The sequence below is a fragment of the Ixodes scapularis genome, unplaced genomic scaffold, assembly GCF_016920785.2.
Source record: "Ixodes scapularis isolate PalLabHiFi unplaced genomic scaffold, ASM1692078v2 PGA_scaffold3__209_contigs__length_174095766, whole genome shotgun sequence".
NCBI classification, from domain to species: Eukaryota; Metazoa; Arthropoda; class Arachnida; order Ixodida; family Ixodidae; genus Ixodes; species Ixodes scapularis.
Window position 1 is genome coordinate 33,546,434 of NW_024609868.1, and position 23,501 is coordinate 33,569,934.

The 23,501-nt window shown below is 42.4% G+C and overlaps 1 protein-coding gene across 1 annotated transcript in view; it reads left to right on the forward strand.

Moving 5' to 3' along the window:
- Window positions 1-23,501, forward strand: part of LOC115315715 (lysosomal alpha-mannosidase) — a 52,817-nt gene that overhangs the window by 19,305 nt on the left and 10,011 nt on the right. Inside the window, exons 9-21 of the mRNA XM_029975011.3 lie at window positions 1,738-1,938; window positions 9,229-9,295; window positions 9,399-9,438; window positions 11,734-11,803; window positions 11,882-12,004; window positions 12,614-12,730; window positions 14,172-14,310; window positions 16,518-16,588; window positions 18,152-18,367; window positions 18,540-18,664; window positions 18,763-18,864; window positions 20,646-20,733; window positions 20,829-20,915. Coding sequence (XP_029830871.2) covers window positions 1,738-1,938; window positions 9,229-9,295; window positions 9,399-9,438; window positions 11,734-11,803; window positions 11,882-12,004; window positions 12,614-12,730; window positions 14,172-14,310; window positions 16,518-16,588; window positions 18,152-18,367; window positions 18,540-18,664; window positions 18,763-18,864; window positions 20,646-20,733; window positions 20,829-20,915 — 1,446 coding nt within the window. The remainder of the gene's footprint in view (window positions 1-1,737; window positions 1,939-9,228; window positions 9,296-9,398; window positions 9,439-11,733; window positions 11,804-11,881; window positions 12,005-12,613; window positions 12,731-14,171; window positions 14,311-16,517; window positions 16,589-18,151; window positions 18,368-18,539; window positions 18,665-18,762; window positions 18,865-20,645; window positions 20,734-20,828; window positions 20,916-23,501) is intronic.

A 23,501-nucleotide genomic window follows, 5' to 3' on the forward strand; every position in this document is an offset into this window, starting at 1 on the left:
TTAGAGCGCAGCGCTTAGGCGCTCGTTTTCGGGATGAGCGGCGTCGACGTCGCCGTCAGCGTCTCCGTCGGCGTCGCCGTTGACGTTGGCGTAACCGCGCTAAATTTATCGAGAAAATTGACGTCGCGTGACCTCAACACCAATTTAACTCCCTGCTAAATATAGCAGGGAAATTCAGTTTCTCCGCTAGATTTAGCGGATAAATTCAGTTTCTCCACTAGATTTAGCGTGAAAATTGACGTCACCTGACCTCAACACGAATTGTTAGCGGGGAATTGAATTGGTGTTGAAGTTACGTGACGCCAATTTTCCCGCTAAATCTAGCAGAGAAACTGAATGTGTTCATTGGTGACGTGATACCAAGTCATGTGACCTCATTTTCAACGCTAAATTTTGCGGGAAAACTGAATTGAAGGAGGAGGGGATGGAGGAGGAGGAGACGAGGAGGGGAGGAGGAGAGGGTACAGAGGAAGAGGAGGGGCATACCCTCCCCTCCGTACCCTCCCGTCCTCCTCCTCAAGAGCTGCGCCATAATTTTGCATTACCTAGTTTTGTAAACTTCTTTCATTTTTTACTACGGCTCTTGAGGTGAAAACGAGTATAGATTAGCCCATCACTCGAAATTCATACAAAAGTAGCTTTCCTCTCTCTCTTTCTCCCGTAGCTTTAACAGCGCTGCGCGTAACCAGAAAGGTCGAATATAATCACATGTGTCGCTCCGACCCGCTGATAGGTTCACTAGGACAGTATCCTTCGTTGTTTGCCAAGTTTCGAGAAGATTGATTATAGTTTGTGTAGGAAAACTTGCCTTCGCCGCAGATGAAGGGGCTACCAAAAACGCAAGAAAAACTATAAGCCTCAATGCCGGGCACTCTTTCCTGCCAACCAATCGTTCGCCTTCATAATATGGGCCTTCGCCACTCCCTCGGAGACGAGGTCACGTCTTTTGAGCGTAGACAATGCCCAAGTAGATTGCCTCGAGAAATACGTACGCCTTGTTGCATCCGTTGTGATCCCATAGCAACTACGATCGCAATAGGTAACTAATGGCTCGTAAAGCCGTGTGCCTCGTAATTTGGACTCGTTAAAGAAAACGACTGACTGTTTTTGCGTAATAGGAATAAGGACCACTAAGCATGATCAAAATCACACGAATGAGCCAAGCGTACACAAAAGTTGCTGATTTTCAGTTCGTGTCAGCTATTTTGAGATTGCGCCAGCAGCTAAACATCAGCTCACAACATCATAGAGTGTTTACTTCTCGTTTATAGCTAGGAAGTCGGCAGTTACCAAAGTGCTGTTGTCCAAGTAAACCAGGGCGCCACGTTTTCGCACGAGCAACTGGGATTGCTTGAGACGAAAGAAACTGACCCGTTGCAAATTATTGCAGGAATTTTTCGAGTGAGAAATTGTGACGTCCTTCAATTCGCTGCTGCTAGCTGCTAGACCAATTATATATACAACACCCTGCATATGGAGTGATTGTACTCGTACTGTAGAGCACAGCACAGCACCGGAAGATACTGAAGATATAGTCCGACGCCATATTGTATGAGAAATCTCATTCGGATCAATTGTCCTCACTCCTGTTTCAAATTCAAGGATAGAACTCGACATTATAAAACACTATCGTCTATATGCAACAGGTTTAATTTGTCCAACTCGACACCTTATATGTTTTTGCACTTTGCCATAAGCCCTAACTGTAATCAGCAACGTTTGGATTTTTCTTTTCAGTCTTCAGCTACCAATGTGAACCTTCTTTACTCGACGCCCTCGTGCTATCTCAAGTCGCTGTACGAGGCGAACACGACGTGGTCGGTGAAGCACGACGACTTCTTCCCATACGCCAGCGATCCCCACTCCTACTGGACCGGCTACTTCACCAGTCGACCTGCGTTCAAGTATCTGGATCGCTACACCAACAATCTGTTTCAGGTAGGCGACGTCGCCGTTCGATGCAACGAAAGTGGTGTTTTGTTTCCTAAGTCCTTGGTGTGTGAGTAACCACACTTTAGAAAAAGACTCTACACCCGCCCCCTCCCACAAGAGAACAAGTACTGCTGTTTGTCATTGTAACATAAGAACGACATGTTTCACCTCTAATTCATGAGAGAAACGGCGTTATCACGGCTCTCAGTGTGGAAACGCATCGTTTCTCGATCTTTGTGGGGAGGGTGAAGCGCATTCAGCATCATGTTTTCTAGTTGGAGGTTCACACCCACGAATGCAAAGCCCTGCCTGATGTCCAGTGCACCCTGGCGCATCGAACATTGATCAAGATGAGAGATATTTTACAGCGACAGCTGTTACGGGCTCTTCCCAGCACTGGAATTGACGTTCCTTTTGTTGTAGTAGTCGCCACACTATTTCCAACTGCTTGAAAAAAAAATTGCCTGCCGCTCTCGGGAATTGAACCTGGGCCCGTTGTGAAGCAAGCGCGTTACCACCAAGCTATTAGCAATCCACTTTGTTACACGGTTTTTGTGGAACAAGCGTCAGTATAAGTCTCGGGTAGTGCCCGCTAGATGGCCACAGTTGTTGTGACGTCACGATAGAAAATTCTTAGTAATTCCTAATTAATTCCAAATTTAATCGCAGTTACTTTGGTTTAATTTTGAACTATTTAATTCCAGAAAATTTGAAATAATTAGTTAATTAATTTCAAATTTAATCGCAGTTATCTCTTTGATAGTAAAACAGAAGTTTTCATGCAAAATACTGTCTAATTAGTCGTGTGTAAACCAAGAATATAAAATTCTTTCTTTGTGCACAGATCGAAACGTGGTAGCCATTGTGTAATGGCCTCCACAGGGGAAACTTCAAATCTTTTTTTTTTATTTTCTTGAGCCAATTTTGAGTTTTGCAACTGGAACTAAATACAACTTGATTATGGGCGGTGATTTTAATATTAACATGCTTGCAGACACCCGTGCAAAAAGAAACCTTTAACAGCCTGTACAACAACTCGGATGTATGAACGTGATCCCCTCACCTACCCGATTTACTCCTACATGTTCTACTTTGCTTGATCTGTTTATAACTAACCTACACAGCCTCATTTCTTGGCAGGAGTAATAAGTATAGACGTAAGCGACCACCACGGTATCAATTTTTGTTTAAGAAAAAAATGCGCTAAACGGGAAAGGAGCTGAGTCAGTATATTTTCAAGATATTTCATTGAACAACTTAAACACTTTCAGGCAAAAAGTGCTCTCCCTTGATTGGAGTGACATACTTCAAGAAAAGGACGCAGATCGTGCCTATGATATATTTTTAGCTAAGTTTTAAAAATTGTATAGAGAATGTTTTCTTTATAAACTCCTCCGGTTGTCAAAAAAAAAAAAACCCCGGAAACCTTTGATCACCCCAGAGTTGTTGGACAAAATTCAAGTAAAATATAGATTGTATCAAAAGTTCTTGAAAACGCGTGGTCGTGACTTGCTGAAAACGTTCGAACGATATCGCAACAAACTAACAAAAGAGATAAGAGATGCAAAAGCAAAATATTTTGATGACATTTACTTCAGAAGATAATGCTAAGAAATACAGATAACGTTCCGTATGATCACCCTTTTGCACCGCTTTTTCGAAAACATGGCATAATGAACATTCATAACATGTATGCATTTCGTTTAAGTATAACCTAAAGACAGGAAGCAAAAAACAACACGAATCTTCTTACTCAGTTAGCTTGTTTATGTAAAAGAACAATCACATATCCCGCACGTAGCATTGACATATGGAACATTTATTCGTGTAGAACGAGTTATGGGGAGCAAATGATGCAACGCAAACTCCCAGGATTGCTCAATTTCTGTCATAATTGCGACATACAACTAGAATCTACATCAAAAAAAAATTTGAAGTTTTTCTTTTCTAACACGAGTATGAAGTTATGGGTATCGAAGTGTTATGATTGTAAAGTGTTTATAGCCAGTCTCATAAAAAAAGCAAAAAAACGCTTGTTGGTATGATTTGTACAGAGTGTTTCCGCGCTATGTGCTGTACTGTCTGCCTTTTTGTTTTAGTTTTCTACATTGTATAATTTCTGGGGAGGAGGGAGCTCATCACGCTGATTTATTCAGCTTTTTTCCCCAACCTCCCACATCGCTCGGATGGAAAATAAAGGCATTATTATTAATTGTCAAAATCAAAAGCTTGGACTTGGTGGTGCAAGCTGCCACCCAATTAAAAGGGTTCAGCCTTATCAGCGGCAGACCACAGCTTAGGGCGTGCACCAGACGCAGATAGAGGGCTTGGCATGCTCTGTTGGACAACCAGAAGCCGAAAAGAATGCCCTAGCGGTATAGCGAGAAACGCGTATGTGTTAAATGTTAAATCGAAACTTGTGTGTGTTAAATCGAATCATCACCTGCACTCTAGATATGGTGCACGTGATGTTTCGATGTGATCATAAAAAAAGATGGAAGAAACGAATGTGCTACTCGAACTCTTTTGCTCGGACAGAGTGTGACCACTCGGACGGCAGATTTCCAACCCTCGGCGCCCGGCGTACGGATTATGTCGATCGTTCCGCTAGTCGCCCTCTTCCGCCATGATTTTGAATGAAGGCGATTGGAATATCACGTGCACCATGTTATCAGTCACCGAGAGGTTACTCCGACGCACTTATTAATTTCGTTTCTCGCGACCACCGCCAGGGTAATATTTCCGGCTTCTGGTTGGCCACATTCGAATTTATGAAGACGCCCTGGAACACGCCCAACCCGCTTTCGGCCAATGGCATTTCCTCCTTTACGTCCTATACTTCCCATTGAATGGCCAAACTCTCTCTATATACGGCTCTGCGGCAGACGCGGGTGTCTCGGCGTTCGGCCACATCTCCGACCGTCACTATAACCGCCATTTCGGAAAATGAGTGGCGCCACCTATAGTGAATTGGAGTCGCGAATAGAGTCGCGCTTTCTGTGAGACACTGAAAAACGCGCTGCCGGCGACGCCGACGCGCTCCGCCGTTCGTCGCAGAGAGAACTGTAAGGTGTATACTCGTGAGAACGAAAACCAACTGAGCCAACGACTTCGCCATGACGTCTCGCAGCTATAGCTGGGTGATTCCACGTCAATTCATGCAATGATGGTCCGGGTCATATTTTAGATATTTTTGTTAAAAATATATATGAAGGCCATGTTTTTGGGAGGAACATTCAGCTAGATATGAACGCCGTAACAATTTTTTTCGCTGAGATATAAAATAAAGAAGCTTGAGGCGTGGAAATTGAGAAGATTTCACAATGCTACTTTGCACAGTCGTCATTTCCTTATCGAACCTTTCACGGCACCATAACTTTTTAATAGGTTTTAGAAAGGTTATACAACACATACATAAAAAATTAAAAATATCCTTAAAATATTTCAATGCAAACAAAAATATCAAACATGGCACAAAAACGCGTTTTAGAGACATATTCACAATTTTTTTGCAAATAAACCATCTTTCATAATACTTCACAAAACATATCAAAATGCGCGTATTTAAATATTCTTTACGAATATATAAAGATAATATGCCCACCCTTAAACATATTTTTGTTATCAACGCGGGAATTCGGCTGATTTCTCAAAATGTGGCAAGATTGGGCGTCGATATTTAAAAAACTCCATCTTTTATTTTCTTTAAACTCCGCTTGGCACTTTGCAGTGACTTGAACTAACCAGTGATGGCAAAAGATTGAGTAACATATGACCTCCAAGCGGGAAAAGCTACGACAAACCTTCACTCGGAGCGAGCCGACGTCTTCGTCATAGCGGCTTTGCCGCACAGCACCAAACGTTTTGAGCGTTAGTTATGGCATGTATTTTATATTATTAAACTTCTTTTTTTCATAAGGGCTGAGTATTAGTGACGCGAAAATGGACTTTGAGCTGGAATACCATTAATTAGCTTACAATTCACAGGAACAAAACGGCGCCACTGTGCGAATTCGCTAACTATGCATAGATAAGCTTAAAACTCTCAGTTATGCGAGTGGCCATGTATACATCCGGCCTCTCGGCATATGATGACTTCCACAGATGAGAAGCCTGGATTCCTCTCACAGGTTTTATGGTGGTCCACTCTGCTTGCTTTACCGCACGAAACTCTCGAACCCGTTCCACAGACAGGTGGAACATGCAGACATTTGTTACTTTTTTACGTAGCACTTCCACAAAGTCTTTAGCGGTGGCAATCGTTGAGTTGAGCGAAGATCTCAACTTGGTGAGCGTTGGTTCTTCCACCTACTTCATCACAAGCGCTTTCTCCGTGTCCAGTGGCTGAAAAGATCCATATTGCCGAAGAGTGCGGCTTCCGAGACAATTCGTGGAATTGGAAGCGATTCTTGAAATGCGCCGCCGCTCCGTCTGATACAAAAATTAGTTCAGAAAAGACTGGGAAATGAACATTAACATACTCTTTTATGGCCTATGTGGCTAGAAGAGCGTGAGCTGTGTCATGTGTCGTGTACCATCGGTGACAACGGCAAAGCTTTGCGTGCCTTGCGTGGACGTAACCACACTGGTGGAGAGAGACACTTGAGTTTTTTTTCAATGAAAACTCTGCACTTCGGTTGGAAAGAGTGCTGTCCATTTTTCCGCAAAATCGAAGTGGAACATCACTGCCTTGGGTGGTAAGGCGGTTTTTGTGTCATGTATCAGGCTTCGTTCAAGGTCAAGGATGTAAGAATGCCTCATATACTTTTCGCTCTCCTATTGCCGCAGGAAGGCAGAGGTGTCCATAACCTTTTTGACGAGTTCGCGAGCGTCCCATAACGCGAAACAGATCTCTTCATCTTCGTCGAGATGAAGCGACTGCAGCGAGATGCTCTGCATTTTTGGGCACTTTTCGCAACGGCGCAGAAAGCAGTCGTTCTGTGGAGCGCAGGAGAGGTAGATGCGCTTGAGGTCGTCTTCAGTAAATGTCTTCTTTGGGGCATTTGTTATTGCCGTTAAAAGCAACTGAAAATTGACGCAATATATGCATGCGCACACCTCGTTCTCGGGACTTTTTTTTTTTACCCATTTTGGTCGTAAGGAATAAAATTTGGAGATGCCTAGTTCGGGATGGGGATGGTCCTTCCTAAACAGCTGGTAAGCTTCCTTAATAGAGCGGGTCATAAACCGTTTTACGACTTTGAACATGTCGTTGATCATGGCTTTGACGACGTCCTTTTTGTCGGGGCTTTGAACAGAGCATGCGAGGTCGTCGCGTGTGTAGTACTCAATTGCAACCCCCACGTCTTCGGCATTCGCCTTTTTCCCCATGTAGGGATCAGGGGTTGCCCAAACACCACCTTTGCGCTTCAGTTTTCATGTTTGATCAATCATGTAGGCAGTCACACCCGACACCAAACGCAATATTGTTCTCTTCAGGATGATTGGTGGCAGAAGCACGTACAATCGCTTGCGTTCCTGGTGGGAACTACATGCCTTCAGCATTTCGCAAAACGCGTCAAACCACTCTGCGCAGTGCTCACAACTGTCTTCGAGTTCGAGAGTTTCGTGCGGTGAAGCAAGCAAAGTGGACCACCGTAAGACCTGTCAAAGGAATCCAGGAAACTCATCTGTGAAAGTCATCATATGTCGAGAGGCCAGATGTATACATGGCCATTCGCGCAACTGAGAGTTTTAAGCTTATGTATGATGCATAGGTAGCGAATTTGCAGAGTGGGGCCGTTTTATTCCTGTGAATTGTAAGCTAATTAATGGTATTCCAGCTCAAAGTTCCTTTTCACGTCACTAATACTCACCGCGTATAAAAAAAGAATTTTAATAATATAAAATACATGCCATAACTAACGCCCAAACGTTTGGAGCTGTGCGGCAAAGCCGCTATGACGAAGACGTCGGCTCGCTCCGAGTGAAGGTTTGTCGTAGCTTTTCCCGCTTGGAGGTCATATGTTACTCAATCTTTTGCCATCACAGGTTAGTTCAAGTCACTGCAAAGTGCCAAGGGGAGTTTAAAGAAAATAAAAGATGGAGTTTTTTAAATATCGACGCCCAATCTTGCCACATCTTGAGAAATCAGCCGAATTTCCGCGTTGATAACAAAAATATGTTTAAGGGTGGGCATATTATCGTTATATATTCGTAAAGAATATTTAAATACGCGCATTTTGATATGTTTTGTGAAGTATTATGAAAGATGGTTTATTTGCAAAAAAATTGTGAATATGTCTCTAAAACGCGTTTTTGTGCCATGTTTGATATTTTTGTTTGCATTGAAATATTTTAAGGATATTTTTAATTTTTTATGTATGTGTTGTATAGCCTTTGTAAAACCTATTAAAAAAGTTATAGTGCCGTGAAAGGTTCGATAAGGAAATGACGACTGTGCAAAGTAGCATTGTGAAATCTTCTCAATTTCCACGCCTCAAGCTTCTCTATTTGATATCTCAGCGAAAAAAATTGTTACGGCGTTCATATCTAGCTGAATGTTCCTCCCAAGAACATGGCTTTCATATATATTTTTAACAAGAATATCTAAAATATGACCCGGACCATCATTGCATGAACTGACGTGGAATCACCCAGCTGTGACTGTAAATTGACACAAAACTGCCCCTCTTTTTTTTCTTTTTTTTTGTGGGGGGGGGGGGGGTGTGCGCAGTTAGATCTGCCGTTCTTACTTTGCGCCAGCTAGCCTGTAACATTTTAGCTCTTCGCGCTCAATGGTTGAAGTTAGTTCAGTATCTGCAACAATTTTTTTTGCAGATCCTGAAAAACCTTAATGGCCAGGAGCACGTTATTTTTGTTTTGTTCGTCTTTCCTTCTTTGATCATAGTCTGAAGATTTTTGACAATTTTCATACGGAGCATATCACAAATACTAATTGCATACTCTTATTTTTGAGCCTCATAGTTCTTCGGATATAAACTCCATTAGTTCGTCTAGTTATGGCACTTCATTCACCCCCTCCACTGAGTAGAAAGTGAAGTTGTTCTAGAAGCGAGACCAATTAATAGCCTGTCATGAGTCAGCTAACCCATTTCGATTCGTATGAGACTGCCGTTGGAAATCAGTTCGCCAAAAGCCAACGACTGGTTCAGCGAGTGTCCACGAACATGCCAGTTCATTCTTAGTACGTTGAAATAAAAAAGGCCTGGGGCTATTCATCGTACGTCAGATTCAATACTCATACATTTTGAGGCTTTTGTTGTGTTAATTATATCTGCCACTTTTGAACTAATGCAGGATGTTCTAAACGAATGACGGTGCATTACCTTCCAGGCGGAAAAGCAACTGGGTGTTGCGGCTGGACCAAAGGCTGTGGCCGATAAAGATCTGGATGTTCTGAGTAAGCGAATATCAAATTTTCCAGGATATAAAAAACAGATATCTTCGGTGTTTGGCTGCGGAGACCTTCATTGGATGGTTCCACTTATTTTTCTCTTAAACAGGAAAAGCACTGGCGGTCGGACAGCATCACGACGCAATTACGTAGGTGTAAATCTATCATTAAATTTTTTTTTTAATTTTTACCGACATCTTCGTTGACGATGGAGACCCAAAATAACCAAACACTTCCCTGAACTCTTGAAGCTTTATTTCCCTTTTTGCAGCGTATCTGAACATTCCGATTGGAAAACATAGTTTCATGTTTTCCTGCAATTAACTGCGTCTAATATGTTATTGGCAGTGCTCACTGTGCTGGCGTAACAAATCGTTCGTAACGCCTAAGCACCTCATAAAATACAAGGAACTCAGCAGCATCTGTTGGCACGCTGACAAACCTTTTCACTTAGGCCCTTGCCTCCGAGATCCCGAAAAGCTTAGGCGGCATTCTGAAAAGGTCGCTGTTTCGCTTGCATTTTACTAGATGGTGGTGAAGTTTGCATAGGAGACAAAAACCCTTGTGCGTCGCACAATAGTTGTTGGGGATCTGGTATCAAGGATTTCGAGTCACAGAAATTAAAACTATGTATCTACATGCGCTTTTTTATTTTATTTATTAACTAGGTATGACTTTTTTAACACGCCATCAAATTTTGTCTCGAAATAGTAAGCATTTTCCCAGCGGCACTACACTGTTTGCTAGAACAATGCGAAAGGCAAATTTTACTGCTCGACAGCAACTAGGGCCTTGCATAGCACGCCGAAAGCAGGTAGCAAATGACTAAATGGCCTTCGTCCCGTCAGAAAAAAAAATTAAACCATACCTTACACTTTGCTGGAAAAAAAGATACAGAAACAAAGAAGGGTTTTATAGGTGTTCTAAATTTAAGCTAGTATAACGAACGGACGTCAAGGCAAGCTGGGCGTCAATAATATATGAAATGAATTAAATAACATACTATTCAGACGAGGAAACCATAATTAAGTTGCTAAAAGGTCACACTGCAAAAATGTGTACAAACAGATATCAGCTGAATCATGAGTACGATCAAATTCTTCATAGTGCCATATATTTTTCAATATAGGGTACAAAGGGTTTAGCTAAAATTAGAATTTTAGATGTACGAAAGAATAGGTAAACAAGAAACAAATTTACTTATTTACGCAACTTGAAATTTATATGAAACAAGCTTATGTGTGTGTACATTTCTGTGAGCATCAAATTGGGGTATAGAGAAACAACACAATTGTTTCTTCGAATTGGGATTCGAACCTCACTGAAACATGCGGATACAAGTTTTTACGCTGATAATACAGTCGGTTGTCTTTATAAAGAGATAGGACAGTAGCCACGTGGAAGTGTGAGCTCACTCAAATAGAAAGGCTGTTTACGGACATGCAAGTAGAAAGAAGGAAATAAACTAACAAATAAAAAAATAAAACAAACGAACAGATGATTATGACGTCCTCAAGAATCTTTCCCCGGTTCTCGTCGGCCTTGACATGCACTGCTTAATCTATGCTTAGGTTACAGGGTAGTAAAACACATACACACAAAAGTAAAAAAAATAATACCAATGAAAGTTTTGCTCCGGGATTTACCGCTGATCGGTGTGGCTCCGTGCACACGGGAACTACGACGAGGTAGCCTTCCATTATTTTGCGCCGGCTTCCGGGAAGTAGATTGATAACCTGCTGATGTAGCAAAAATGATAAAGGTTCTGGTTGATAAAAGAAAAAAAAAACATAATTCTCTGATTCGTGCAGGTGTAATACTCCTTCAAACATCGTAACCTAATTTTACAGCTTTCTATTTGGAATGCTGTACTGTTGCTTTACATTTTTATAGAAAAAAAGAAGGCTATTTTGATTTTCCAGTACTCCAGCCAACAGGCTGGAGCACTGAATCGTGACATGCGTTTATATTTTTAATGTAAAAGCATTAACCATCCCAAAGAGCGAAGCCGGCGTTGTCTGCAGCAGCGAAAAACGGCACCTCTATTCCCATTGGCTGAGCGAAACGGCCCTTAAAGTCCTGTTGGCGAAAAGCACAGCTACGCGGATGCTTCATCACGGAAGCAGGCGGGGGGCGCTCAAGGTCAAAGCAGACACGCCTCAGATATAAAACACAAAGAAAATCACAGCAACGCAAAAGCATCGTCACGGAAGCCGGGGAGCCGACGCGGGCGCCGCGCCTGCGCAGTGGGGGAGTATGACGTCACCGCCGCAGCGCCCTGTGAAAAAGGAAGACGTGGCGCGCTGCTTGTAGGAATGCGCTGCGTGTAGGAATGCCTTCGCATTCCTACACGTAAGCAGTCTTAAGTGTGTGTTTTTTATGTGAAACGTTATACTGTCGTATTGTCATTTAATTGGAAAAATAATATGTGTTCAATTTTTCAGTGGTACTGCCAAGCAAGCCGTTGCCAGTAATTATGTCAAGCACATATCTATCGGACTTCAATCATCCGAGGTAAGAGTCCGGACATAAAAAAAAAAAAAAAAACTTTATTGCATTTACTTGACATACAACCTCTTCACTTTCTTGCAGAAATACTTGAACTCGGCACTGCAGCGAATCCTTCCTCTTCAGTCTGGCAGCAGCGTTCCGTGGTTCACGTTTTGCCACACACTGAATATCAGTTCCTGCTCTGCTACGGAAAATGCTTCCACTGTAAGTCTGCGTCGCCAGCATTTACGGCGCCCAACTAGTTTAACAAGATTTGTTGTTTTTGTAGTTGGTACATAATGCTCCATTGCTCATTAACCATGAAAGCGCAAACAGAGACTTGCCCATAAAAGGGGACACCGGCAAGTACTTGTCGATGCCCCGTTCCTTGTTTCAGTCTTTGTTTGAGCTTACGCGTTTCCGGTGTGTTGAATTAACTTGACCCTAAAATTTTTTACAACTTTTTTAACTACTTTTCTCGCTGTTCCCCTTTACCACTAAGATATCCCAGTCCTATAGATAATATAATTATATAATTTTAATTTTATGTCTTTTATCATCCTTTAGAAAAACCCGTTCTCATGCAAATTCACCATGTTTACCGTGTGCCATCTAGTTTGCACCCTCGTTTGTGTTTCTCTTTTTTAAGTGCCGTCTATTAATTTAGATTTAAGGTCTAAATGACAGTGAGCGATCATATTGGGAGAGACATACAAGCTGTGCGTCCAACGTTTGCAGTTTTGAAATGGAAACCAATCGCCAAGGCTGCGAAGTTCTTGACTTGAGATTGCACTTTGTCGGCGGGCTGCAGCCTAATATCTCCGTTAATTGCAGGTCGCCATGTTACTTTATAATCCTCAAGCCAAGCCTGTGACCTCCTACTTGCGCATTCCTGTCACTTCGGCGTCGCACGCGATACTTGATAGAACTGGATACAAAGTACCTTCTCAGGTAAGTAAGATCTTCCTGAACACGTGTGCGTGCACGAATGAAGCCCCAAAATGTGCCACAGTACATAGACGGCAACAGAAGTAAAACTTCGTTACTGTTCAAACAATAGACCCTTTCCGGAATTCAGTGCCATCTGGGGACTCAAATGGCAATTTAACTTTTACCGTACTAATGGCGGCAATGAACCTGTGGTCTGCAGTATTTTATGGGCACCGTCACTTTCGCAAGTCAACAATAAACGAGAATGCGCGCTTCACTGTACAGTTCTTTTTCAATCTCTTTCAGTGTCGATGGCGAAAAAGATGAAACCAGTCACAACGAAGCGCCAACTTACACAGACGTCTTGATAAAGCTTTATTCATTAATGGGCTTTGAAGCCCAGCGTGTGCTACTAACAGATTGACTGGGCCCGAGTTAGAAATGAACGCTTACTCAGCTCTTGCATCCACTTCCTGATTGACGTGGCAATAACGTCTCGAGTGTAGAGGCCTCGAATCATCTGCTTAGGAGCATCTCCAACTTCTTCCTTCATCAGTAACAGAAGGCCGCCATTATTATAGCATTTTTGAGATGATGATAGTCCTCAAAGTGGCCAGACTGAATTCCTGAAAGGGTCTATCAATGAGAAACTTCGCGTCCACTATACTCCGTTTCACCTTATGTTGTACCGCAGACAAGGCTAGAAGCGCGAGCTCATAGCGTTGGGAGCTACTCTTAGCGCACGAGAGCTTGTGCCGCCGAGATGTGCCCTGATGAAGGAGCTCGCGCTTGAAGCCTTTCCTGCGGTACATTATAAGGTGAAACAGAGTATAGGGCGTATTCACTGGCGGCCATATCCGTGTGCACTGCTGCTGAGCGCGTGCTGACGGCGAGCTTCCGCAGTCCTTTTGGAGCGTGCATTTAGCACCATTAAGGTTGCCGGTCTTAGCAGGCTATTAATGTGAGCTCGTTCTGAGCATGCGCTCTAAACAGCACCCACAAATATGGCGTCCAGTGAATACCTCCTATAAGCGCTTCGAGACAAGTGGACTGAAATCTCTTTGTAATTTCTCACCGTTGTCCTTGTACGAAGTTCTAACATTCAGAAGACCAAAATAACCCATAACTGGTATAGTTTCATTACATTTAAAAAAATAAAAAAGACACTGCCCACAAGCAGTCATATCGGATACTAATCGTCTGCACTTTTTTGTTGGAAAAAAAAAGGCCTTAAATGAGTCGTATTTCAAAAAATAACTTCGGTCGCCGAAAAAAAAAATTTTTTTTTGTGATAATGTTGGAGGGTTTATGCCGAAAACTGACCGTAGATTTGTAATATTTTTATTTCCGCATAAATGTTGCTCGATACGTAATACCGAAGAAATATAATTACGCTTTTGACTGAAATAACATTATATTAAAGAAATTATAACACTGTTTTATTTACTCTCTTCTATTTTAGGTCTTTGACATTCCTCGCGGAGTTACTGAGATTCCCGGCAGAACGAGCAAAGCTGCGTACGAACTCGTGTTTAGGGCTACCTTGCCACCTGTTGGTTTCGAAACATTTTTTCTAACCAATCAAGGACGTGGTGGTTCAGGTAAAAAAAAAATGAAAGGCGTTTACAAATCTCTGTAATCCGGAGGGAAGCGTACGAAGGGTAAGCGTACGTCCCTCCTCCTTCTCCGTACCCTCTCCTCCCTTCCTCCTCCTCCTTTCCCCTCCGTCTCCTCCTCCTCTTCTGCTCCATACCCTCCCTTCCTCCTCCTACATACCCTCCCCTCCTCCCAGTTTCCACGCTAAATTTAGCTGAAAAATTTAATCCACGTGACCTCAACACCAATTTAATTTCCCCGCTAAATTTAGTGAGGAATTGAATCGGTATTGAGGTCACGTGACGTCAATTTTCCCGCTAAATCTAGCGCGGTTACGCCGACGCCGCGAAACCTGGAAAAGGGCACCTTAAAGCTGCGCTCTACAAAGAAGCGAGGGGTAAGTTGTACGGCAAGGAATTGACGGACAGCAGGAGACGGGAGTGCGCGCCGGAACACCGAGCTCTGGTTGGAATGGTTAGTCGCCAACTTATCTGCATTTGTCCCCACTCACGCTTCGCACGTGTTCCAACACGAGCGCCGGACGCCGGTGTTTGGCATTCTGACGCGTTCGACGAGCGCAGCGGAGACGAAGGCCATGGCGTCTATTCACTAACCATTCCGACCAGAGGTCGGTGTCCTGACGTCTCTGCGCGCTCTCGTCCCCTCGCTTGTCTCTCAATTTCTCGCATTTTAGACCTACAATAGACCCTTCCCAAAAGTCTGTGCCAACGCCTGTCCGCCACTGCTTCATCACATACTCGGAGCGTGTATTGGACCCGAGCGCTGCGTCAGCGTTTGGCTAGTACTCGGATCCAATCACGCGCTTCGCGTCCGAGCAATGGCGGCCGCCAATGTTGCCTGACGGAATTTTGAAAAGATTTGACTTGTGCAATCACCTCCCACAACAGATTGAATTTCCTCCAAAGATAAATATTGGCGCTAGACAGCACAACTTTACAAAGGCGAATGTGTGCTCACTGGAGGAATGTACGCCTCATGTTTCTGACAAGATATCATTAGCTGAAAACGTTTACTGATCGGAGTCGCAGCTCGCATTCCTTTTTTTAGGAAAACTGTATTGACAAAATCAGTCTTGACCCCTGTTGTTGTTGTTTTCAGATCACAAGCGTGCAATTGAGTATTTTGGGAGTTCAGATAATCAATACGTGTCGTAGCCTTTTAGAGATCAGTGAGGTTTAAAAGACAAAATTTTGTTTCGGTTCTTATTTTTAATATTTCACCCTTGCGGTTATTATTTTGATAAAAGTACACACCCGTGACTATTGTGTATATGGACCAACACGCTGCTTACAAACGTGTAATCATGAGGTGTGGGCGAACGTGCAGTTCCAACAGGAGGTCACGAGTTATAGGCACCGCGCGTACGCAGGAACCCGATTCGCGTGAAGTAGAGGGTCTTCGCATGTGCCCCGGAGCGCAAGTTCTCCTGCTTCTTGCGCAAGCGTTGCGCTGACGTCAGAGGAGCGAGCTCTGATTGGCTCTGATTGGAAAAATAGCGGGTAGAGCTCAAGCCTTGCTGCCTTGAGGTCTACCCTCTGTCCTTCCAATCGAGCCAATCAGAGCTGGGCGTTCTGACGTCGCCGCGACCCGCGGGAACCCTGCGCGGGAACCCTGCGCAAAAAGAAGCAAACAAACTTGCGCTTTTCGTAGTGGCGCAACCGCGCGGTGCCTATATGCTATTTTAGTCACGGTTAATTGAAGTCATTAAAGGGGACCAGTACACCCTAATGTATTGTCTTCGTTACAAAAACCTGAAAAGATTGATTTCTTAAGAGAAAGCTTACCTAAAAACAAACACGAGGGCGCGCATCTTTTAACTTGAAACTACGCGTCGTCGTCTGTGCCGTTTTTTTTTTGTTTTTTTTTTCTGGTTCTTTATGTCTTCAAACCAACTGAATTCCGTGTAAAGTGAAAAAAAGCGTTAGAATGTGTACTCAGAGACCAGTTGTTTTGGCATTTCAGAGGTGAACACCTTGCGGGCAAGGATTTGATCGGCGCTCATGCTACCCGTAGGTGCGGGCGTCCGTAGCTTTGACTTTCTTGACTTTGTTGCCAGAAACGGTTGTCCCCAAGTATGGTTTCGTTAGACAGTATTCTGATCATGCACACCAACTGTTGATGGCTTTTATTTTATTTTTTTTTTACTTACCATTGATAGCGCGGGGGAAATTGAACTTGCCTACTTTTCCAGACTCTTACAACCCAAGGCGAGAAAATACATGTACAACACCTGGTACAAAAGAAATGGTTTTAAGCGGGAAAGTACGTACAAATTTATTATTAATTTAAGCTGGGACTGAATGTTTTAGCTTCTCGTGTTTTTTGTTTTTTTGTTTGTAGAGTTGCGGGCGGTAGCAGTAATGTTGCTGGCATAAATTGCTACCGATCAATAGACCGATCTCACCAGCCAGTTAGACTACGCCACCGCTGGCGCAATGCATCGCGGGAACCTTATAGTCTTTCTAAACATCCGACAACCTCGCTGGAGCTTTGCGCTTGTAGCACACGAGACGGCACGAACAGTCTCGTACACTGTCACCTGCCTTCTCTGAACTAAAGTTATGGCGGCCTCACGCATGCACTAAATGCTTGGTGAGATAGGTCTATTAAAATATTTTCCTCTGAACTTTCATAGTGTTAGACTGTTTTTCATGTTGGCATTATGAGTCTCGTTATTTATGTCGTATTATGTGTTGCATGAAAAGCCAGTAATTTTGTTATTTGTATGGTGCTTAGAAACAATTATTTGCGCGCAACGCTTTCAGGCGTGAACTTATGTATAAATAAGTAATCATTATTGGCGAGTGTGACAACTGGACATCCAGTTAGTTGTTTATTTATTTATCAGCGTAAAAGCGATGAAATGGCACTCTACACTTAACATTTTAATATATACTGTCACGGGTGGTGACCAAACAAAAAACAGGAAATAAACAGAAATAAATAAACGTTTAATGTGGCGAACTTGTGCCAAAAAAATAAAGAAGGAAACAGAAGAAAGCAGAGCGTCGCGGGCGTCGAAGTCGGCGTGTCAGCAGAATCGAGCGCTAGGGCGAGACTGACTCGACAAGGTCGCGGGCGGCCTCTTATCTAGAGTGCGTCGCTATCTCGAAGATTCGGCGAAAGCGGCTCGAGCGTCGCGTGATCGGGACGAGAATGAACACGCACTTTCTAGAAAACAAAAGCAGAAGATACGTGGATATAAATAATAGAAGTTACGTGCGCTACATGAATAAATGGGAACTTTCTGGAGGTCCGTGACCGAGCGTTGCTTTCTCAGCCCTGCGCGCGGCAATACGAACCGCATAAGTCATCACCATCTGTAGATGCTTATTGCTTAGACGATCACGCTGTGTACGTGGGGATGTGCACGTGAATGCTCAACCTTGAAGAAAAAGTCTTTTACAATCATTCCTGATATATAAAGTTGTTTCATTTTTTTCACTACCCCATTCGACCATTAAAACTGAAAGCCAAGAGATGGCGCTACTAAACAAATAGTAATTTTACAGTACATAATTGCTTAGTAATCACGCAATCATTTAGAGCCCGGTATTTGATCTCCTTAAAAAGCTTCAGTGCAATAACGTAAAGTTTACGCAGCAAACATGCTCCACACACACTTAAAAAAAAAAAGAAAAAAAAAACACGGAAAGTTAAGAGGTGAATGCGTTACATTTCAAATAATTTAATTGATTGTCAAAACTGCAGCTAAAAAATATGATGTCATTAAAGTTCGTAGGTTTAAAGGATATCTGACTCACCATTGCAACGTCTGATTGAGGTTTAATTTCTGTTAATCAATTTTGATCTTTGTTACTACAGACAGTTTCCGTTACCATCAACTGCAAAACGGGATTACTGACGGCCATGACTTGGAACTCTACAAAGATCAACGTCCGACAGTCGTTCTACTGGTACGAAGGAATGAAGGGCAACAACTCCAAGTTCGAGTACAGGGCTTCCGGTGCCTACATATTCCGTCCTAAGGGCAAGAGACCCATCCCCGTCGCCAAGAAAGTTCAGCTGATAAATCCTATGGTAAATTGCGATTTCCCTCTTTGCGGCATTTTAACCCTAATCAGAAGAAAATAACATATATGTGCGTTTTCCTTTGTATATGGACATCTTGACTTTGAAGAAAGACAAATATAAAACCAAATATTTGAAACTAAATAAACTATGAATTATGATTATTTCTTACTTTTCCTAGGGTCAAGGAGATATGGTACAAGAGGTTAGACAAACATTTTCGAATTGGCTCACACAAGTGATTCGCGTGTACAAAGAAGAGGATTTTGTTGAGTTTGACTGGGTGGTGGGTCCCATACCTGTCAAGTGAGTAGAACTATGTTTTCTCGTGATAGTAACTTTTGGCAATGTGAAACATACTGGTTCAATATTTTTTATGTGTGTGCCTATGTGTGTGTCTGCAGTGACTCCCTTGGAAAAGAAATTGTGACGAGATTCGACACAGACCTCAAAAGCGACGGTGACTTTTACACGGATTCGAACGGCAGAGAGATCCTTCAAAGAAGGTACGTAAAAGTCGTCGTTTACGTAGCTGACCTCCTCTTATACCTTAGACAGTCGAAATACTTATGTTCAATAAGAGAGCTGTATTCGTATACCATATGTACAGGGTGTTTCACGAAAGGTGGGCAAATTCGATATTGCGAAAACTACGCATCGCACACAAAACAAAAAAAAAGGCTTGTGTCGTTTTGGTTTTATGCCAGGGCCATTTTTCTGAAAATTATTGAAGTTGGGGATAATTAAGTTGTTAATCATTTTCACGTAATTAATATTTTAAATATTGAGTTTAAGGGCATGGTTACAATTAGGATCTTGCTGAGCATCATCGAAAAGCACTAAATCAACAAATTTCAGAACGACCGAAGTCACGCGCGGTATTTTACGGCTTCCTGAAAAACCGAACAATTTCGAGGGATTTTTAAGTTTCGGTTTTCAATCGGAGCGCTTCTCGGCACCGACGGTACCGCACCCCGTGGAGAAATAGTGCAACCAGGATCAGCTGCATTGCGCGATGGCAGTGCAGCAGAGGTTGGTTGCACTATTTCTCCACAGGGTGCGGTGCCGTCCGGGCCGAGAAGCGTTCCGATTGCAAACCGAAACCTAAAAACCCGTCAAAATTGTGCGGTTCTTGAGAAAGGCATAAATAACCGCGCGTGCCTTCTATCGTTCTGAAATCTGTTGATTTAGTGTTTTTCGATGTTGCTCACCAAGATTCTAATTGAAACAATGCCCTTAAACTCAATATTTAAAATATTAATTACGCAAACATAAATAAGAACCTAATTATCCCGAACTTCAATCATTTTCCTAAATAGCCCCTGGCCTAGGATCAAAACGACACAAGCCTTTTTTGGTGCGATGCGTAGTTTTCGCAATATGAAATTCTTCCACCTTTCATGAAACACCCTGTATATATACAACACTGCCCTCGAATGCAATTTGGAGAAAAAAAAGAAGAAAAAAATGTGGGGACGGCATTTCACAGACATTCTTTCAACAAAAACACTGGTATTACAATAAATGCCGTTTTGCGGTAACGCGATACTCGGCCAATTCAGACCTGCAGGAGACATAACGCAGCGCTTGTCCGCACTTCTGAGGTGACGACAATTCTTGCACAAAAACTAGCCACTTTCCGGTGGGATATACAATAAGTATAAAGTGTGTGCCATGGATGGTCTTGAGCCTTTATTATAATGTCACGATGACAAATGCCTTTCGGCATAAGTATTTGTTTATTGGGTTATTTGAGGGGAAAATGATATACAAAGAACGCTGTTTTCTCTTATTTTATTTTATTTTACCTCATTTCATAAAAAAAGCACAAAAGGTTTCACTTGCGTTCTGTCCCTTGTTTACGTTCTCTGATAAGGGGAATTTATAAATTTAAATGCTAACCACATCAATATTTCTTCGCTTCATTAATTCCGCCAATGATTTTATCTACATGACTCGTCACAACTTCTTGTAAGCAATATATGTATTCTGGGGCAGGTGTTCGAAAGACTACCAATGAAGTAAAAGTAACGATATAGCAAATATTGAAAAATCAACTAATTTCAAGAGGAACTGTGCTGAATGATGAAAATCTTACCGTATCACCCAAATGGGGTAAACGTGTACAGGTGCAACTGGTATTTGATGTCCTGATATAGTAAAAATATTTACATCTAAATATGGTTTAAATAGGTGCAGCTCTCGTGCAGTTGTACTCTACTTTTGCTTCGTTTATATTGACAAACTTAGTATACATAAGCTTTAATCGTCCTGTTACTTCTTCCAGGCTGAACTATAGGCCCACTTGGCCACTTATAAACTTGGAACCGGTATCTGGCAACTACTATCCAGTGAATAGCAGAATCTACCTCAAGGTAATCTTTTTACTTCGCTGCTTAGTTTTATGTTTCATATGTTAGTAGACAGAATGTTTAATTAACTTTGTTCTTGATTTTGTTTTTTTGGACAGGACAAGGCACGGAACATTCAATTCACCGTTCTCACTGATAGGTCTCAAGGTGGAAGCAGCTTGGCTGACGGTTCATTGGAACTAATGGTACCGAAACTCCTTATAATTTTGTGTTTATTTCAACCAAAGCAAGTCTTCTTCTTTGTTTGCTGGCGTAAGATGTGATATACATCTCAATGTTTTGCTAATGAGGTAAATTGAAAATTTTCTCCTGACTGTGTGACTGACAATCTTCTCATGACGGAAGCTATCAAAGAGTGACATCTTTTGCTTTTTAGGAGGCAGTTTATTATTTCATGATTTTGCTTTCTGTGATATGTCAGGCCTTAAAGTGCCACGAAAAATTTTTTTTTCTAGACGGTCTGGTTGGGACACGCATGTTGTAAAATAAAATTTACGCGAAAAAAAAACATTTTTTAGAGCAATATTGATGGCGTATGACGCGGTTTAGTCGGTAGTCACCTCCTTCCCCTTGTCTTCTCTCTCGGCATTTTGGGTGCATCGAAAAGAGACCATCGTGTTGAGGTGGAGAGAGTGTATGACCATCTCGTTGAGGTAGAAAGAGTGTGGGACCATTCCGTGACGTCATGGAATTTGCTCGTAGAATTTGAAATTAATCTCGCGCCGTCAATATTGCTCTAAAATTATTATTTTTTTCGCGTAAAATTAATTTTTCCAGACGTGTGTCTCAACCAGACTTTAAAAGAAAACATATTTTTATTTTCAGTGGCCCTCTAACGAAGAACCATGTATATTGTTCTTCGTTATTAATTATATTTAGCTTAAACTATCACGTGTCGTTGGCTTGATATATCGGCATCGTCATCTTTTGCCAACAAGTGTCAAACTTTTATTCTAAAACTCTCTATTTTTCTCTGATATTAACTACTGCCAGCTAGTTTGGGGTAGTAGTAAAAGTACAAACTTTAATACCTTTGTTGCAGAAAAATAATGCTATGAAACATTTCGAATGTCGCGTACGACAAACGTAGTGAACCCCTATTTAAAAGTTCAAAAATCGATGAATTCCCTATTTAGAAGTCTAAAATTGATGAATCTTAATAGTATATAGAAATATTGTTTTTGTGTGTGTTATGAATCTGAAGTACAAAAAAAAAATATCTTAATTTGATTGACCTGGCTTTTCTTGCTCCAAAAGTGCCAACTTACTTCACTCGAAGTTTACAAAATTCGAAGTTGTCCAATCTTAGAACGACCTATGCTGAGCAAATGTTATCTAATACGCTTCTAAACTTACTCAATTTATTTAGCTTCAAAAATTGTGATCCTATCTCGTCATGAAAAAAAGATATTCGAATTTTTTTTTTTTTTCAGTCTGGCTTCTTAGTAGTATTTTTCAGAGATTTGAGATGTATAACATTTTGTGTTTTCTGGGCATATGTCTAAATGTATACACTCCGTGCGGGAACTATAGGGGGCGCTTTGAAAAACGCGCGCAGCGCCGCTAGCGGAGGAGCTGGTGTTCGACTGCGAGGCGCGTTCAGCAGCCTGCGGCGCCTTTTCGCATGCCATGCTGTGGCGGCGGAAGCGCGCACGGACGAAACTTTTGCTTTTTGGACCGATACGTTGAGGGTGACGTTGTTTGAGTGCTGGGGCAGACCTAAGAAGGGCTTTTAGCTGTTCTCCACTCCTTATATGTTGAGTTTGAGTCGTTATTAGGGCTAATTTCTCTAGTGGCGGCAAAAAAGGAGTTGGAGCGATTTTCCGAAAAACAAGACGGCCGCCACCAGGCTTGCTCTGAGTGGGAAATTTATTTCGCTCGTCGCTGTAAACGTAGGACTGCTGGAACAATGATATTGGAGGCGAGTGAGATGTTCACTAAGTTTGTGCACGAAGTGTGCCAAGTTTCATTAAAGCGCGAAACACATGTACGACGAAACCGTCCGATCCGACGTCCGACCACGTAATACGACGGTCGGAGGCGAGGGTTTTCAACGCTCTCCGACGCTACGAATACCCTTGCCCCCCAAGGTCATTCCGGCGGTCCGCACGTCGGATCGGACGGTTTCGTCGTACATGTGTTTCGTGCTTAATGTGAAAGTTATGTTTTTAAGAAATAAAGCTGTACGGGATATCCAATATTAGACCCAAAATGTTGTGTTATAGCGGGCTGTGCAAAGTGCAGATTTGGGTACACAGGTGCTTGGACTTGACAGTAACATGACACAGCACTTAGTATACAAAAAAAAAAAGGTGGCATAGGGAAACCAGGTGAAAATTTGGTTTGGGCGGCGTAACTCAAAGGGAACCGGTTTTGACCATGAAAAGGCTGTCAAGAGAATACCACTGGTGGGGGAAGGTGGAGACTTTAGACGTAGAAACGGACTAGTGAACTGTACTTCCAATTGAAACAACTTTACGAAAGGTGGTTCCAAAGCCGAGAAAACAAAGTTGTCGGCCAACACACGGTTTGGCCGCCAAGGGCTTTTTCGGTCAGCTGTTGTGTAATAACCTGTTGTGCGAGGTGCTGAGTTTCTGCGCACAGGTACTTTGACATGACCGTCACTTGGCACAACACTTATTATAACAAAACGATTTGGCATTGCGAAACCAGGTGGAAATTTAGTTTGGGCGGCGTATCTAAAGGGGAACTGGCTTTGACTGTCAAAGGCTGTCAGATAATACCACTCATCGTGGGAGGTGCACACTTTA